This window comes from Oreochromis niloticus, linkage group LG4 (assembly GCF_001858045.2).
Source record: "Oreochromis niloticus isolate F11D_XX linkage group LG4, O_niloticus_UMD_NMBU, whole genome shotgun sequence".
Classification (NCBI taxonomy): Eukaryota; Metazoa; Chordata; class Actinopteri; order Cichliformes; family Cichlidae; genus Oreochromis; species Oreochromis niloticus.
Genome location: NC_031969.2, coordinates 28,904,846 through 28,923,471, shown reverse-complemented (window position 1 = coordinate 28,923,471; position 18,626 = coordinate 28,904,846). Strand labels below are relative to the sequence as shown.

At 39.8% G+C, this 18,626-nt stretch overlaps 1 protein-coding gene and 2 non-coding genes across 3 annotated transcripts in view; 1 reads left to right on the top strand and 2 right to left on the bottom strand.

Annotated features, from left to right (window-relative positions):
* kcnh6a (potassium voltage-gated channel, subfamily H (eag-related), member 6a) overlaps nucleotides 1-18,626 on the bottom strand; it is a 28,538-nt gene that overhangs the window by 3,724 nt on the left and 6,188 nt on the right. The window contains exons 5-15 of the mRNA XM_005468950.4: nucleotides 17,870-18,179; nucleotides 15,956-16,158; nucleotides 7,083-7,511; nucleotides 5,996-6,413; nucleotides 5,335-5,534; nucleotides 4,223-4,475; nucleotides 3,398-3,591; nucleotides 2,411-2,510; nucleotides 2,038-2,325; nucleotides 1,634-1,817; nucleotides 637-853 (exon numbers count right to left, since the gene is read on the bottom strand). Of these exons, the coding sequence (XP_005469007.1) occupies nucleotides 637-853; nucleotides 1,634-1,817; nucleotides 2,038-2,325; nucleotides 2,411-2,510; nucleotides 3,398-3,591; nucleotides 4,223-4,475; nucleotides 5,335-5,534; nucleotides 5,996-6,413; nucleotides 7,083-7,511; nucleotides 15,956-16,158; nucleotides 17,870-18,179 (2,796 nt within the window). The remainder of the gene's footprint in view (nucleotides 1-636; nucleotides 854-1,633; nucleotides 1,818-2,037; nucleotides 2,326-2,410; nucleotides 2,511-3,397; nucleotides 3,592-4,222; nucleotides 4,476-5,334; nucleotides 5,535-5,995; nucleotides 6,414-7,082; nucleotides 7,512-15,955; nucleotides 16,159-17,869; nucleotides 18,180-18,626) is intronic.
* trnac-gca (transfer RNA cysteine (anticodon GCA)) lies at nucleotides 1,300-1,371 on the top strand. The gene has a single exon. It is a non-coding gene; the product is annotated as a tRNA-Cys (tRNA).
* trnac-gca (transfer RNA cysteine (anticodon GCA)) lies at nucleotides 4,807-4,878 on the bottom strand. Its single transcript has one exon. It is a non-coding gene; the product is annotated as a tRNA-Cys (tRNA).

Below are 18,626 nucleotides of genomic sequence, written 5' to 3'. Positions count from 1 at the left end.
AAGTATTAGTCAATACAAGATTAGATGTATGTCGTGTATAATTTAATTAAATAAACAGCCTGACTAAAGTTCTGATGGACACAAAGGTCAGAATCTTTCAAGCCCTACTGTACAACTGTAATCATTATGAATGTGGCCACATTTATTAAAGAGCACAAGAGAACTGAATCAAAGCAAACACTGTTATGTTCTGCCTAAATGTTAAATAAATAGTACCACCATGTATGAGCTTGTACTTTTTTTAGAGTTTAATTTAAAAAAAAAAAAAAGTTAGTTTAATATTATGGATGGTTAGGGCTAAAAAAGTGCTCTGAATCTAAAAGCAAGGAAGAAACATCCTGCATTAACTGATCTCTTGCTACAGATAATGCAAGAGATAAATGATGATTGGGGGAAGAGGCAGTCTGTTATCTTGAAACCTGGAGATGACAATCATTGTTTGACTTGTAGATTTATCAGATATCTCTGTTATTCTTTTTCCTTTCAGAATTATGGATGTCTTAAGGTCTTATTTTCTTTTTCAATTCTGATGGACTGAATTGAATTGCTTAAGTAGTATTTCTGGCAAAAGTGTCAAAAAAGTGATGACTACAGAGGAGCAATCTTATTGGACACAGCATATGATAAGTAAAGCACCTGGAGTAGTGAGGCAGTGCTGTCGATCTGTGGTGGCTGCTTTGGAGGGACGGTGTGGATTGTGGGTGTGCCCGTGCTGTATAGTGTGGTGGGATGAGGTGGATGAGGTGGGTGAGGGCTGGGGGACACAGCGCTGTAGGCCGGAGGCACCGGAGCCATCTGTCTCTGAAGGAGCTGCAGGATCACATTAATGTCTGCAGTCATACGGGTCTCCAGTCTAGACAAGACAAGAAGACAAAGATTTATGGCTTCAAGACTCTTTCACACCTTTTTTTCTTTGATTTGATGCTGGTCAAAACACTTCTAAAAAGGTTTAGAGTGCTTTCCTCTCCTTTTAAAGTGTCTGCTACACTTTTCTCTATCTGTCGCTATAGAATCATCACGATCATTCATGTAGAAGCAGTCAGGCAGGCAATTAAAAGAAAATACACATGATGGACATTTTCAGTCTCACCCCTGACCCTTCTTATCTCTTTTTCTTTTTGTTCTTACTCCTCCTTTTCTCTCACACACATGCAAAATAGCCCCATGTAGTAAGCACTCAGCTGGAAAGTGATATGCAAACACAGAAAGAAAGGCAGAGCTCTAAAACACTCCTGAAATGCAAACACCGCCTTGGGACAACAGTGACAAATGCATCCACCTCCCATAGTCCACAGCACCGGGGGTATAGCTCAGTGGTAGAGCATTTGACTGCAGATCAAGAGGTCCCCGGTTCAAATCCGGGTGCCCCCTTATTGTTTCTTTCTTTAACTTTAAAACAACATAAGACATGGGTGGGCAACTCCAGGCCTCAAGGGCCGGTGTCCTGCAGGTTTTAGACACACCTGAATCAAATGATTAGTTCATTACCAGGCCTCTGGAGAACTACAAGACATGTTGAGGAGGTAATTTAGCCATTTAAATCGGCTGTGTTGGCTCAGGACACATCAAAAACCTGCAGGACACCGGCCCTCGAGGCCTGGAGTTGCCCACCCCTGACATAAGACAAGCTTACCGGTTTAATTGTGACTGAAGCAGCTCCAATCGAGACTCTAGCTCACTCGGCCGATCTTCAGCACAGGGTGAAGGGTGAAAACTCGCCCTTACTGAGGACGGCCGCCTCTGGCTGTCCGAAAACTGGCTTGCTCTGCGGTCTGGCCAGTAGCTATACAGGCCTGGCATGCTGATAGGGGTTGTTGCTGTGCAGAAGTAAAAGAACAATCATTTCTTGGAAAAACGTTTGTTAAAATATGCAAATGTATTACTACACAGTTATTTTTTATTTATCTATCAGCAATTTAAAATGGAACAGAAAATTTTAATTTGTGGAGTTTTTGTGCTCTCTGTGCCTGCGTGGGTTCCAAAGACTTGGATGTTAGGTAAAGGGTGGATGATGAAAGTGTTTTAAGTGGATTTTACCTGAGTATGGAGGTCCTCCAAGGTCTACAGGTGGCCCAATTCCAGCTGAAGGTCCACTGTGAGGCAGAAGGTTGACTACTGCTGATGGATAGTCTCTGGTATCACCCGCATGGGGGTACAACTCCCCTTTGCTGTGTCCTATGGGCTTCATTTCTTCATCACTAGACTGTGAACATATACTAGCACTGCTGCAGAGGTCTTCCCAATGAGATCCTGCCATTGTTCCCCGGTGGTGGTTTGACATCGAGCGCGATTGATCTGGGTAAGGGTCTTCACGATCCATCCCATCTGTGCACACAGAGTCAGCACAGATAGGAATAAGACAATAAGTTGATACAGGAGCATTTGGCGTTAGGCTGCGTCCCTTACTCACCTGGCCTGTTTCTCCGACGCAGTGAGCTTCTCCGATGCCTCGTCAGACGATAGCCACATTCAGAGTCCCTGCCTGGGGTTGGCTGGTTTATTCTATCTACCTGATACAGATCAGCTTCAGTAATTCAAAATTACAAACCACATGTCCAGCTTAAAACAAACATACAGCACATTTTCCGTCAGTATGTTTAGAAAATTTAGGTGAGATCTTTATGATTTTACCACTTAAGATTACCTGTGATATTGGTGACCATTTGTAGCGCTGTGGCACAATGCTTACTGAGTGTGTTGTGCAAATGCCCTAGTTTTAATCCTGCCTTTAAACCCTCCTGCACACTTTGCCTATATTTGCATGTTCGCCTGGAGGGCCCTCACATTAAGTGCTTTTCCAAGCCATTTAGTTTTAAGTTGAAACGGCACCACACTCAGAAACCAGGAAAGCTCCAGTTTGCCAGTGTAATTATTTCAGGACTGACAGAGTAATGTATGAAAAGAAACGTCTTTAATGGACATTTTATACATGTTTGATCACAATTTCATTGTACACATGCAATGACAATAAAAGGCTATTCTATTATATTTATTGTACTGTTATATATATTAGTTATAAATAACAAGAAATAACAACGTCATGAAGTCATATGGGAGCATTTCGGAAAATGTAATAGATTCATTTACTTTGAAATGATAGACATGGTTCTAGTTTATCTTCCTGACAGCACTAGAAATCAGCACGGAGGCAAACTGGAAGTTCCTGTTTCCAAAAGAGAAAGGCAGGTATCTCTGCCCTAACCCTTACACTCATCACAGAGAGGAAAGGTATAGGGGACCGATTAAAACCGGGGCAGAAAATGCAGTTTGAGCATGTTTATGACGTCATGATGACAACATCTCAGTTGATTTGCTACGTTTTTACTGACAGAATAGAATCGGCATAAATCTATGACTCTAAACTCGAATCACAAGCAGGATGCTGTGTAACACTCACATCTCTCAAGTTGAAGGTGATCTCCAAATTGTTCCAGAACATGTTGGAAAAATCGGGATACATGTCTAGCACTTCCAGAAGGTCGTCCCTCAGGATCTTGTGAAGATCACAGTATGTCAAAGCCCTGACATCAGCGCTGGATTTCCCTGGCCTCTCGTACAGATTGATGGGTTCACCAAAGATGTCATTCTTTCCTACATACATCACAGCAAAAGAGTGGAAAATTCAATTAAGCAAGCCCATCCTTGTATCAGCAATAACAGCGTAATGTCAGTTGTTTTATTATTTTTTTAATGACTTGATCCACAGCAGTACAGCAGCTCAACACAAATCAGTGGTCCCCACAAACACAGCCACAAAGATATGACCTGTGCAGCCTGGATTAGCCAGTGCTGGCTCTATTGATGATCAATCGCTGTGGAATGAAAGTGGAGCTGTGCCCAAACACCTCTGGCCACACAACACACATACACATACAAACACACACACACGCACACACACACACACACACACACACACAAATGTGTGCTGATGTGAACTAAGGGCCAATGTCAGTTCTGGCTGTGACTTTGCAGGAAGACAAAGAACGAGCAAGGGGAAAACAAACAGGACCACAAAATAAAACAGATACAAAACATTTATTAATCAGATAAATTAAAAAACAAATTAAACTGGTTTTACCCAAAAGTGGTGATTTTTTTTTTTTGTTTACACTTGAAAATTGTATTGTGGTCATAATTATTTTAAATAAATGAATAAGTCAATGATTTTTTTTAAAAAAGTGTTAACAAGTAAGAAGGTCTTTATTAGCAACTTGCAGCTCACCCAGTATGGCCACCACCACGTCGTCCCTGAGGATCTCTATAGAACCTCTGGAAATGAAGTATAGGGCAGTGAGAATATCCCCACTGTGGACTAGGGTGTCACCCGGCGGAGCGTGGGTGGTCTTAAATCGCATGGCCAGAGCCCGCAGGCAGCCTTTGTTAGCACCTCGAAAAGCTTTGCAGTTCTGCAGCAAGCTGCGGTTCAAATGAAGGCAGATATCAGCTTGCAGACACTCAGGGAAACCCTTTAAAACCTGCAGGAAGAAACAAATTGGACACAGGAAATCTAACTTTTTCTTCATGTTATGTTTTTTTTTTTTTGCTTCTATAACATAAAAAAAATAAGTAATGTGAAAGCACATGAAAAAGGACTGGAGGGGAGCAGTGTATGAGATTGATGCATGCAGGGCATAAAGGATGAGAGCTACAATTGATAAGCTATTCCCTCATTGAATTGGCAGGCACTGATTCTGCTCTTGCGCTCTGGTTAGCAGGGATGGCCCAACCAGCAACATGACGCACATCACATCTGAAAAGTGGGTCTCTCTATGAGACACTGGAAACAATGAGTCTCTGTAAATGAAGAGGGGGCACCCAGAGTTGAACTGGGGACCTCTTGATCTGCAGTCAAATGCTCTACCACTGAGCTATACCCCCTGTGAACACAAAGATGCCCCTAAAAGTCTCTGAAAACGTTTGAAATAAATGGTGTGATAGCGGTTGAGTTGACTATTACAAAAACTTTCTCTTTTGGGGAGCAAGTGGGTTTTTGAGTGCATCAAATAAAGCCTGGATTTGCACTGATTACTACTTTTAAGAACTACATGACATTAAAAGATCACCACACAAAAACTGGGCCATTGCAACAGCATAGAATACGCTAAGCAGTCAGTGTAGGTCAAATGAAGCACATGCAGAAAAAAAGGTTTGAGAACGTGAGGAAAGCAAGTGTTTCTATAAATTGTAACACATTATTTTGTCCTTCAGTTAGGTGCTTTAAAGATATCAAGAAGTACTTGCAGGGTACATGAACGCGCACATTCATTGATGTTTGCACTTCGAAAGCATGCTCATAAGGGGAAGGTAGCAGTCAGAGTTTTTTCATTTTCTTACAGCATTCATGTCGATGCCGTTTGTGTAGGACCAGGCGTGTTGGAAGTACTCCTCCAGCCTTTGTCTCAGACCTCCTGGGATCTGATGGAAACGGATAAACTCTTTGACCCGCAGCATCTGGGTGTGGTAGCGGGCCGTGCCTGAGTAAAGTCTCTGAATGATGGCTGATACGTTTCCGAATATACTGGCATACATCAAAGCTGCATGGAACAGAAGGCAGAAACAATTTACTCCTGGGGTTGTGATAAAGTTTGATTATATTTCTCCTGTCTATCTCTGTACCATTAACAAATAGGCTAGCAAAGGCTGTATGTATGCTCAAGATGTACTGGATTTATGCAAACAGTACAAGTTGTTCTCATAAAAACAGGTAAGAGCTTGCAGGACTTATTTTACCAGCTAACAAACAGCGACTGACCTAATTCTTCACATGATTCTCCTTGAACTTGTTGATTTGTGTGACATTATCTTTGTAATTTTCCTCATATTAAAATGAATATACTCTTCATCACCTAAGTGATTGAATATATGCAAGAAGAATTGAATTACTCCAGAGTTTCTAAGATGAGCTTCAGAGTTAGAGCAAAATATTCTGGATTCTACTTCAATGATTTGAAGTCTGAAGCGTTGTATGTTTCTGATCCTTTTCCTTTCTACTCACAGCCGATTAGCATGACACAGATGGAGAAGATCTTCTCTGGGTTGGTGTTGGGTGAGACGTTGCCAAAGCCCACACTAGTCAGGCTGCTGAAGGTGAAGTACAAGGCTGTAACATACTTGTCCTTGATTGAAGGGCCAGATGCTGGGTCAGTGTCATTGTAGTATTTCCCAATCTGGTCGGCCAGATTGTCCAGCCAACCAATCTTCATGCCACCGATGCGAGCAGAGCCATGACGCTCCACATTACCGATGGCGTACCAGATACAGGCCAGCCAGTGAGCAATGAGGGCAAAGGTGCACATAAGGAGGAAAAGAACAGCAGCTCCATATTCTGAGTAACGATCCAACTTCCTGGCCACTCGCACCAGCCTCAGAAGTCTGGCCGTCTTCAGTAGTCCAATAAGAGTGGTTGTCTGAGGCTGTTGAAGACAGAGAAGATTTAATGTTAGTGCTATTAGCAGACTTTTATAAGTACAAAAAATAGCGATGGAACTGAATCTATGCAGAAATAAACTGTCTACTGGTCAATAAGCTGAGCAGTGAGTTTTAGGTTACATGAGGGCACAAAGGGATAGCGAGACTGGACGTTTACCATGTGTAACTCATCTTCTTAAAATGCATATAAACACTTCTAATTTGTCCATAATGCTTCCAGCTATCCTGCAATAATTACTCTATCATACTATTATAAAAATATCAATTTTACATAAACTGGTAAAAGGAAAAGGACATCACAGATAAAAGTTTCTCCAAACCAAATACAGCTACATTTGCAGCACAAAAAGCAAAGGCGTGTTAGTTGGTTCACTTAGTAAGAGTTAAAAGGCGATGAGCTGCCACTCATAACAGCAGTGCCATGGCGCTGGGGGGGTTCCTGAGTTACCTGTTTTGAATCTCTGCTTTATGTCCTGGTTTAATGTATTTTGGGACTTTCTGTATTTGACTTTAGTAAAAAAGTTGTGTTTTGGGTAATTTTCCAGTTTTACTGCAAAACTGTAAAAAGCAGTTACACATAAAGGCTATAAAAGGAGACTTTTCATTTAATCTTTTGTCTGAAACACAAAGTGATATTCAGATAGCTTTTTCACCTCCTCAGACCCAGAGCGAAATATGAGCAGGTCAAAGGGGATGGCAGCAACTATATCGATCAGGAACCAGCCCTTGAAGTAGTGCTGTGCGATGCGTCCCGGGTGGCTGACCACCTCGTCGTTATGGTTCACATAGGTGGTTCTGAAGTTGATGAGGATGTCCACGATGAACATGACGTCCACCACAAGGTCCACCACATTGAGAGGGTTGCAGGTGTAGCCACAGATTCTCCTCTGTGTTTCTTCTTCCACTTCATTGAGAAGGAAGGCAGCAGAGTATGGTGTGAAGATGGCTGTATAGATGACCAGCAGCAGGATGACCCAGTCCCATACTGCTTTGAAGGGGCTGTAGTGAAGGATGGTCCATTTGTGGATGCGCGGGGCCTGGAGCTTGTACTCTGGTAGCACGTCAGCTCCGAGGGATAACACCTGATAAGAGGCCAATGGGATACAGAGGAGGTTATCAATAATGGAGGAAAGACCAAGGCCCATAGCTAGAAAGTATAATATAAATACTATATAGAGTACTTTATGAAGCATACAATTAAAACAGGAAGAAGGGGAAGGCTTGTACATTAGCTAATGTCTGAGACGAGAGTAAAGGAAGTGCACAGTTCTCACAAACAAACAACTATCCTTATTCAAAAACAATAACTTTATTCTGACATAAAAATGTGAAATGGTTTTGGTCTGTAAATCAGCATCTAAAGTTATCATTTAAACAGCTTTCACTGTGGTTTAATTATTAGAATTTAATATTTTTCAGGTTTTATCCCTAAAATGAAATTTAATAACAAACTCCAATTTTCTTAGTTAAAATGAAAATGATGTTCTTTACAAAACAGCCGAAACTCATTTCAGTCATTTTTTAAAAATTCTAACATACTGATAGTGCCTTAAAAGAGTTAAAGAGAGAGTTAAAAGAGTGTATGTTAAAACAGTCTGGTAGCTGTTGCTGACCAAATGAGATGAAGGTTGGGAAAACTGAAAAACAAGCAGAAAAAAGCAGAACTTATTGCAGGAACATGGTGCACGAGAGACCAACAGCCCAAGAATAACTGTAATTTTCATTATTACTGTTAGTGCCAACTCAAGTATTTACAATAAAAGCTGCAAGAAATCCATAAAGTGTAGCAGTACTGTGATAAATAGATAGATACTGGGTTACTTTTACATTAACCACACCCCACTGCACCCTTAAAGTGCCATGGCGTCTCAGATGATGAACTTCATCATGAACACGGGTAAAGTGCAAAAAATTACAAACAAAAAAACTCTATCAGGCTTTGATTTATAATAAATGGTGCATTGCTCAAAATATTCTAAGCAAGTTTGCACACAAAATGGCAGAAAGCTCTAACAACTATGGGAAATATTTTTAAAACAGCAAGAGATTCAAAAACAACTCTTGACTCTTCTTTCAGAGTGGCAGAAAAGAGCAAAACACAAATCCACTCATATGTCGAGTACCATTTAAATACAGACCAACACAAATCAGAAAATTACCAATGACTGAATCAGTGATGAGTAAGATCCACTGACCGGTACAACAATGAGAGCTTCCATGTCCAGGTTCTCATCCTGGCGTCCACAGCAGCAGAGGAGGCTTCTCCAAACTCTCTGCAGCCCCACCTGCCTTCTTCCCCATCTCCCTTCCTTCATCACTTTCTTCCAGACAAATATGTTTGCTGCTGACTGCCATGAACAGACATCCCAGCTCCTGCCTTCTTCTATCCTCCCTTCAAATGCACTTCACCGAGCCAAATCACTGTCCTTTTTAGAGAGTCCACAGCAGCCTCACCTGCCTCTGCTGCACCACGTGATCGCCACTTTGTCTAAGCCACGTGACCCTTTCTGCCAGCGATCTGATCAATTTCGGACTGGAATAAGTGCTGGCATCGACTGGGCTTCATGCAGAGGAGTGATTTTAGGTAATTTCTGTTAATGGAAAGGTCAGCTCTATTTGGCCAAACTGGCTTTGCAGAAATCAAAGTGCTTTATTCTTCTAATGCACTATAACTGACATTCACATCTACATGAACCTCAGAGAGCTAAACTGCTGTACATGCTGTTGGGTTTCCATGTCCTTCTTGTCCTTATAAACCCTTTGGTGGTTAGACCGTCATTTACATTTCAGTTTGCATAATTATGTTGATAGTCATCATGGCAAAAGAAGCTGAACTTGTACGGCAAGCACACAGATCAGTGAGAAATTGAAAGGGAAAAGCTTTTGGCGTGCTATGGCTCAAGTCCTGAAGCCCACTGCAGGGAATGAACCATATTCACCAAAACAGCTTCTTATCTGGTGTTTTGGTGAAGAGAGTGGGGTGAAACCCTGTGGCCAAAGATCTCCCATATGTACCCAGCTGATAGAGTCTGATGACTGTGAAGCCCATGACATATGATGTGCATCTTATTTATACTTAAACTATTAAGTGATCCCTCCCCTCCTGTTGATGGAGATGACACTGTAAAGCTTGAAAAGATCTCTCTCTTTTCTCTTAATTCAAGCTAGAAATGTTTCACCACAGGATAAATCTGATGACTAAGAAGAACATTGCATTGATTGATACATGAGCTATCCATCCAAGGGGAGAAATGCACCCAGCAAAATGCCCCAACAACAAAACAGGGCCTTTGGATCTCCACAAGTCGAGAGGAGTTTTTTCCTCTAATTTGTCACATATCCATAGCCACAGCTTACAGCTACTGCAACCAGAAACCACTTTCTAGTCACTCTATCCCCAGTAAACCCATCTTCTCTTGCAAAATATAATATATATTTAGACTTTTTTGTTCGTTAAGGGGAAAAAAAGTCTCCTCAAAAATGCATTTCCCTTCCACTTTCCCAGCTTGAATGAAAGCAGTTTCCATAAATAGTCAAAGTAAACTTTTTCTCAAGACAGAGAACTATATATAAATTAAAAAAGATGGTCACTAGGAATAACCAAGGTTTCAATAATATTTCCAGTAAAGGGATGTTGGCTGCTTCACTTGCTTCATAAATTGGGTTTACGACCAACAAGACAGCGTTCAGTTTGGAAAACAGACATAAATGGAAGAAAGTGCACAGAATTTATGAATTCTCCATCTAGGACAACAAACTGTGACAACCTTTTGTGTGTAAGCAACTAACCACAGGAGCTGAACAGATGTGAAGAGACAACACAGTAATGAGAATGTAAACACATGAGCAAAGGTTCACTCATCCAAGAAATGTTACGTTATTGATGTCCACCACAGCTCTGTTTCATAATGACGACCAGACAACGACAGGCACCTCTAATTTGCACGCTACAGCTCTCTGTTGGTACTCCAACTTTAAAGTCATCATGAGAAGAGATCAAGCTGATACATTTGAAGTTGTACTAGATTTAAAAGACAGCAGAGCTGTAATCAGAGAACACGATTTAAAATATATATTGTATAATAGTAATAATCCAGCATATATATATATATATATTCTATATATATTTGTATAATATATGCATATATATGTGTATATTTATATATATATATATATGTGTGTGTATATTTATATATATACATATATATATATACACATATAAATATGAAGAGGGAGAAAAAGTGAGAGACATGCATATAGATACAGACATATATATGAAACTGCTTCTTCTAAGGTATTCAGAGTAGAAATATAAAATATTCATAATAATATGGATAAAACAACAATGCAAAGCACAAAACATTTGAAATATTTTAGTTCAACGTTTAAATAGTATCTATAAAAAATAAGTAAAGATAAAATTAAGCCTTTAAGATGTGAATATCCCATTAATATAATGCAAAAATAAAAGTAGCATTTATTTTCAGCTTAACAACCCCTCAGTAAATTTGAAAGTGCTCTAACTGCACAGTTCTCGTGTAATCTGTTTGTGAAGTTATGTCACTTTGACATGTCATCAGCTGAACTGACTCAAGTGATCATTTCTAACTCGTGGAGAAATATTCAGTAAGCTGGAAGTTTGAGGCGGAAGACGACTAAAGATGGGGTGAGGAAGAACAGGAAAAGGAACACTGGCAGCTAACAAACAGGAATGTGGAGCTGAAAAAGAAATGGAGTTTTGAGGGTAACTGCAGGGAGCATGAAAGACCCAGTAAGGCTGTACTCACAGGCTGAAGTTTCTGCTTGATGCTCATGCTGAAACACACACCACAGGGTAAAAAGCAGGACAAGACTACAACCAAGAGAAAGAGAGAGGGAGACGGGAACTCCGTCCGTCAGTCTGTGTCTCCCTCCCTTCTGCTCCTCTCGCTCTTCCTCCCTGATTGTAGCCCTGCCCTCATCATGGGATCCTCTTTCAAGCACATAAAAAGTGATGGATGATGGCACATGCTCAACAAGTAGTAATTATTGGAGAAAAAAAATCAAAGAAGGTTGTGTTTGGCCTGACAATAAAAAGCTAGACAGCTAAATGAATTTTAAGCTCTTGACTGAAGTAAAATTTCCCTTTAGCCCTATACACTCTTTATAGGAGGTGAGATTCATTGTCAGCTGCTGGGGAAATAATTATTAAAGCATTTGCGTGAATTGTTTGCAACTATGCAAATATATTGTGTGTGTTTGATGTTTTGGTTTTGTTTGGTATTTTTGCATATGCAAATTATTATCTGAATTAATGCGGTGTATGCGAGGTCTTGTCATTTTGTGAACAACCCTCCAATCACTTTTATTATATTTTCAAAAATAATGGTTTACGGTAACATTACCATGTCTTTTCTCCCATCTGACTTAATGTAATTCTTTAAAAAAATATATTTTTTAAGTCTTATTCAACCCTGATACTTGGAAAATGTATTTACACATTTTTACCTGCCTAGTTTCTAACACGCCTTGTGAGGATGTTGTTTTTCAGAAGTATGCATTATTTGAATGGCTGTGACTGCTTCAGAGTTCAACCAGATCTCAAACGAGCATCTTACCAACCTGTACACACACATTCATGGAGACAAATACTAAAAATAACTGTGCCAACCTGCAAAAACAGAGCCCCACTCTGCAAATATCTCCAAGTTGCCCTGTTGCAAGATCAGTCAACGCCAGGGGGCGCCACATATACACCGACACACAGTACTAGTTACAGTGTGCTGAGGCTCTTGTACAGTTATCTGTCTTTAACAAGCCACAGTCTATAATCAATCGCAGTGTGCTTTGTGTTATGCAGACAAATCAATATGAACAAAGGTCAATGACAACCATCATTCCTCTTTTTTTAACTTGCCAATCGAAATTCAATTATAAAGGCAGCATAAAGAAAACATTCTATGCATAATGAAACTGGGCCCACAGAGAAAGGCAACATGTGCTTTAATATTTATCACGTACCTGTAGAAAACTCACAGTCAGTAAAAGACCACTGCTACACTTCACATGGCAGCAGCCATGGTTACTGTGACCTGAACTTCTTGTCCCTGAACTCAACATTATGATACTCAAGCAAGTTGGTTTAACAGGACAAAAACTCACAGCAGTAACAACACACAGTTGTGATTTAGTGTCTGACAGAGGCACAGAGACCAAGCCCACTGTCCTCCACTTCCATTAGTTCCAGGAGCCAAGGTCACTGGCAGCGTCAAGCCACGAGTGCCGCTCAATAGTCTCACTCCCTTTCATAAATCCAGCTCACCAGCAGGACCCCTCTCCACGCTCACAGGCAGCTGTGAGCCCTACATACATCCAGGCATTCTTCATGTACTGACATTACATAAAGAAAACACAGTAGTATAACTACACAGAAGTTTGGAAATAATTAAATATCAAAATACTTTTAGCCGTTTGCAATTGATGAGACCTTTTTTTTTTAATTTTTGAATGTTGGAGGAAAAGTTTATATTTCTATAATACCCAAACATATTTTCTTGGATGCTTGACCTTTGTGTTTATAGAATTTAACCCTAAAGGGATTGAACAGTCATGTAGTTAGAAGGGTTTTTACTGTTCAGTTTCATATGTATTTAAGTTGTGTACATGAGTGTGGTGACTTTATGGTATAAAAACCAGGAAGGGAAACACCTGAAACCTCAGGTGCACAAACTCTGACAATTTTCAACAAAGTAGGTCAAAATTTTTGTGCATTGTTATATATTTGAAAAAGAAATATGTTTTCACATTCACAGAATCTCAATTTTGTCAAAAAACAAAACAGGAATAGATTATTAATTTTAAATAAAGCAGCAGCAATGGATGGATGGATGGATGGAAATGCTTTGAGTTTATTTAATGTTGTATAATCTTCTTCATCTCAACACTTTATCAATCTAAAAACAACTAAACATCTAAGACGATGTGTGGTCTGCCAGCAAGTGGCATACCAAAGAGATAGTTGTAATAATTACCTTCTACCTTCCAACAAAAACATAACAAGACTAAAACAAACCTCCCTGACAAGCAGACAAACCCTGTCTGTGTAGTTAAACAGAGGAACGCTTACTTTCTAACCAATCTTGTTCATGACGTCAGCTAAGCCAAGATAACAGATGAAGTGTTCAGCCAGGCTTTTCGAGAGGTCTTCTGTTTGTGCAGTCACTTTTTCCAGGACCACAGAAGCTACGTTGCTTGCATATAGAGTCAGAGCCGGCTGTCAATACCACAATCACTCCCAGTGCAAAGAAGCAATATCTCACCACCACCACAGCAGCAGCATTCAGTCACATGAGGTCACAGCACTGTGCAAAGACAAATGCACTTTTGAAATTTGAAAACAACTAACATCTCCTAAAAGGTGGTATCCGTATTGAAATATTTATTAAGCTTTCTAAGTAATTTAGTAAACTTCATAAAGATTAACCGAGTCATGGTCGCTTAAATGCCCAGAGGCAGACTCAACTGGGGTGAACTGCAATCAAATGTAATCAAATCACTTACTGTGAGTTACTGTGTGTAGTTTTATAGCCTGGATTATATATATTTGGGGAGGAACTAATAGATGAATCATTAACCCAGATTTTAAAAAATCATACTGTATATTAATTCAGCTGATGCTCTAAATTTAAAGACTTTAATGAATCAGATAATTAAAATCTTGTAAAATGTTACAAGTCATGAACAATGTAAATGGCTTACAAAACACCTCATAGTGAACCCATAGCTCCTATATCTGATATCCTGCTGAAATAACAAACCAGCCAGTCCAAAAAAAAAAAAAAAAAGATAAATGGGACACAAACAAAAACCCTTCTTTGGTCAGTTTGGCTGAAAAGAGGCTCAACTGACCTTCCTGAAAGCCTCTCAGATAAACCGGGTTAATGTGATGCACTTAGGGAGCCCAGCATTGCCTGATTTCCTGCTTTATACCTGAGCAAACAGGCCTTTGCATTGTTACAGTCAGAAATAAAAGCTTTATCATTTTATCTTATGTTCAGTGTTTGTAGATCCATTTTTACTTACTGATGGCAGCAACCTGCTGTGCAGCGTGTCTAGTGCGACATGAGAACTTCATCAAAGCTATTAAAAGTATTTAATAATTATAATAATTTTAATAATATGAAAGATACTAGAAAACATGACATACTGCTGGACAAATAATAATGCATTTCTTAAAAATAATTTTGGCATCTATAAACTGCTCTTCTATAATTTCCACTTTTCTTAATGATTATTCATGTTACTTACTAACATATGACGTCACCACAGTGAATTTTAAAACAATTAACAAGTTAAATGCAGACTATCAAATGTAATTCAAGTGCAAAGCTATAAAGCATCAAGTGAGGTTTTTGAATCAGCTTCAAATATTATGTCTGCTGCATTTGTTTACAAGGGATCAGGCCTCACCTCACCATGAAACTGCCTGTGAGCCGGCACTTCATTTAATTTTAAGTCTCTAAAAATGTGGGACTGTGTATAAAAATGACTGCTAATAATAAATAATGTATCCTGCAAAAAAAGAAATTATCGACCTAACTGTATTTTACTGGAAATAACGGTTTCCCTTTGCAGGAGGAAATTTTCTTGGGTATTTTAAGGTATTTTCCATTGTGGTCTTTCTTTCACTCTTGTGAGGCAGTTTGCCAAAATGTACACAGAGACACCGTGGTGTGATGACAGGTGGCTGATGAATGTGTTTTGCTGCTGGTGCCATAGATGTCACACCTCAGGTGAGATTATTCGTTCACACTTTCACCCTGTGAGTTCGGATGTCTCGCGTCTTCAGTCACCCTGAAGCATGTACCATTTATAGACACCTTTGACTGAACTATCTGACAGAAATATGATGTTAATGATCATATTTCTTTTTTTTCCAGTTAGAAACATTATAAATTTCACTTTCAGGAAGAGTCAAAAACAGCTAAAAATACAAATGAAAATATCAATTACCCAGTTATTTATTGCTGTTCCTTATATTAGCTTGAAACATAAAAAAAAATGCAGTAGTTTAACACAACATTTTCCAAGCAGAAGATGATACAAAAACCAATTATACCAGCCGAAGTCTGTGTCACTGATTCCTTTTCCAGGACATGAGTATTGTAATTTTGAACATTTTCTTCCTTTCAGTGTGTTCTACCACTGATTGCTGTTCAGCGGCTGCAGACATATCTGCTGTTGTGTATTAACCAAACAAAGGGAAGAAAGGAACGCTGGGCCCTTGTTATTACAGTCATTTAACAATTTGGCCAATCTCACAGGTGAGAAGCAAGCAATTTCTAGCAATTTCGCCTCTTAAAGATCAGACAGCAATTCGGTTGATGTAGCCAATTACTGAATAAGAAAATATACATGCAGCCAACAATGTGAAATGGAAAATTTAAGACCCTGGTGATGACAGAAAATGAGTAAGGATGAGTAAAGTGCAAAGAAAACAGGTATTTATTCTCCCTTTTTTCTCTTGAGATGGTAAAGAGCATCTCACCTGTGTGACCTGAGTGACCTTCTCTGTGACGTTCTGTGTTCGGTCTTTAATCTTGCTGGGCGCAATGATTTCAATCTCAGTTGGGGAAGGCGGTCTCATTCGGTCAGAGCCGAACGTGAGGGTAACCTGAGGGATGCGGCCTATGGTTCGATGTCTCATGAGGTCTGAGTCTGAAGTGGAGTTCAGAGTATTGGGCTTCAGATCTACAACACAAAAGGACAGCATCAGCAGTCAAGTAAAAAAAAACAATCTGTGGAAGAGTAGATTGAATACAAAATGGGAAGAGTATGATTGGAACCTGTACAAAAGAAAACGTTTCCTCATAAAGTATTTCCCCTGAGAGCGGAGGTTAATAGATGTGCAGTGATGAGCAATTTTAACACAAACCCAATCACTGACAGAAGAATTCATTATTGTGTCTCTACTGGAATTTTTATTAGGCAGCTGCACAGAGGGACCCTCTCTGTGTTATAAATATCAGAGCAACAATCTGACATCAACAATCTGACAAGTGCCGAACTGGTGAGAAATCTGTTGAAAGCTGTTACAGCTCAGCTGAAAAAAATCAATTTTGATTCTGATTAGTTTGCAGTTATGTGTCGTAGGATATGCCAAGGACATTTTAACCTACTAAACATTTAATTCAACTGCATTTAACTTGATAATAATAATACTAATGATTTGATGTGTCACCTCACTTTCTAATCTGATGCAAACTTCTTTTTCTTCTTTAAGCTGCTCCCTTTAGGGGTTGCTACAGCAGATCATCTGCCTCCATGTCCTCTTTAATGACGTCAGTGAACCATTTCTGTTGTCTCACCCCTTTCCTCCTGCCTGGTAACTCCATATACAACATCCTTTGTCCAATACATAGCCCTCCTCCTCCCCTAAACATTCTCTGCACATATTCAGATCATCTCAGTCTTGCCTCTCTAATTAGTTTTTCCAGAAACACTCAACCTGAGATGTTCTTCTGCTGTACCCATTTCTAATCCTGTCCTTTCTGCTCACTCCCAATGAAATTCTTAGCATCTTCAGCTCTGCCACCTCCAGCTTGACCTTCTGTCTTTTGTTAGTGTCACCATCTCCAAACGACACATCATAGCATTAAACCTTTCCACCATCCTCTGTCACAAATCACCTTTGACATTTTTCTCCACCTGCTCCACCCTGCCTGCTCTCTCTTCTTCTACTCTCTTGTCCACTGTCTGCTGCTTTGGATGTTTGACCCCAGGTATCTAAACTTATTTGCTCCTTGCATCTTTACTGGTACATCTGTCTCCCTCTTATTCACACACATGTATTCTGTCTTGCTTCTCCTGCCATTACTTTTTCTACAGATCACAATGTCATCTGTGAACATCCTGCCTGACCTCATCTGTCAACCTGTTTGCTACCACTGCAAGCTTGTTTCGACTCTGAGATCTTACTGTATCCTAAAATAGCAAATAATAGACATGACTTGTTAGAGATCCCTTTAACACTAGCAAACCTTCCAGCAGATCTCATAGTGAAAATGTTTGTTTGTATGCAAACCAAAGTGGCAATAATAATAAGGCAAATGTATGTCTCAAAGCAGGATGTTTCTTTTTTTAACACAATAAAAGGCTAATGAAGAAAAAAATTTGATCTGTATTCTGTGTCATTTTCTGAGTCAGAGAAACCAGCTGTGAAAAGTGCTTTGTGTGATTTAATTTATTAGGATGCTGCTTTATATTCCTGTCAGAAGGTTAACCTGAAAAACAGTTAAACACATAATAAATTCCACTAACATCATAAAAAATATGCATTGTAAAGACTTCATAGTTTCTTTGAGACACAAATACAGCAACGATGACCTGATAATACTCTTACTAATTCTATATTTTATTCACAGCTTTAGTTTCCCTCTGAGATGCCCCATCAGACACTCACTGCTGTTAGTCCTGGGGTCTCCAGGTCGGCTATTCCATTCTGCCCTCATGCCATCGATGTCATCCAGTGATGAGGCACGTCGGAGGCTCCGAACACTGTCCCTCGAGCAACTTCGAGGTAATGACCCTCGGGGGAAGGCATGCATGGGGTCCAGTCGATCTGTCAGAAGGGAGCGTCGTTTGGTAGAGGGCTGGGCTGCCGGCGATGGGGGATCCATGTCCTGTTCTATCAGAGCCTCCGTCTCAGACTGCATACAGCTTTCCTTAGATGGGATCCGAAACTCTTTCAGAGGGACTTCCTCGCTGTTTGGCTGTCAAGGAAGGGCAATAAGGCACAAGCTACTTTGAATATTATGTAAATGAAGGTCATGTGTCTCTTTATAGTTCAAACAAATAATTACACACCATAACTGCTGGTTTTTTGCTTTAAATGCATTTTTTTTCTTCTAAATGTTTTCTTAAAAACGTTGTCGTATTTCGCACTTCACAAACGCTGTTCTGAAACAGAGAGGAATGTCACCTCCCTGCCAGCACGTAAATGTAAAACAGTCCCAACATGTCAATTTATCTGATTCAGTACAGTTCCAGTGTCAGGTAAGGATACTGGCAGGAAATACTTTCATACAAGGTGCCATTCATCAAAAGAAAGAACTCTAAACACAAGTAAAGGAAAATTCTAAGAAGAGAAAGATAAACAGACCAGTTGCTTTTTCCCCTCATTCTTCCGTTTGGTGTCTTTTTGGGCTGAGAAACAAGAA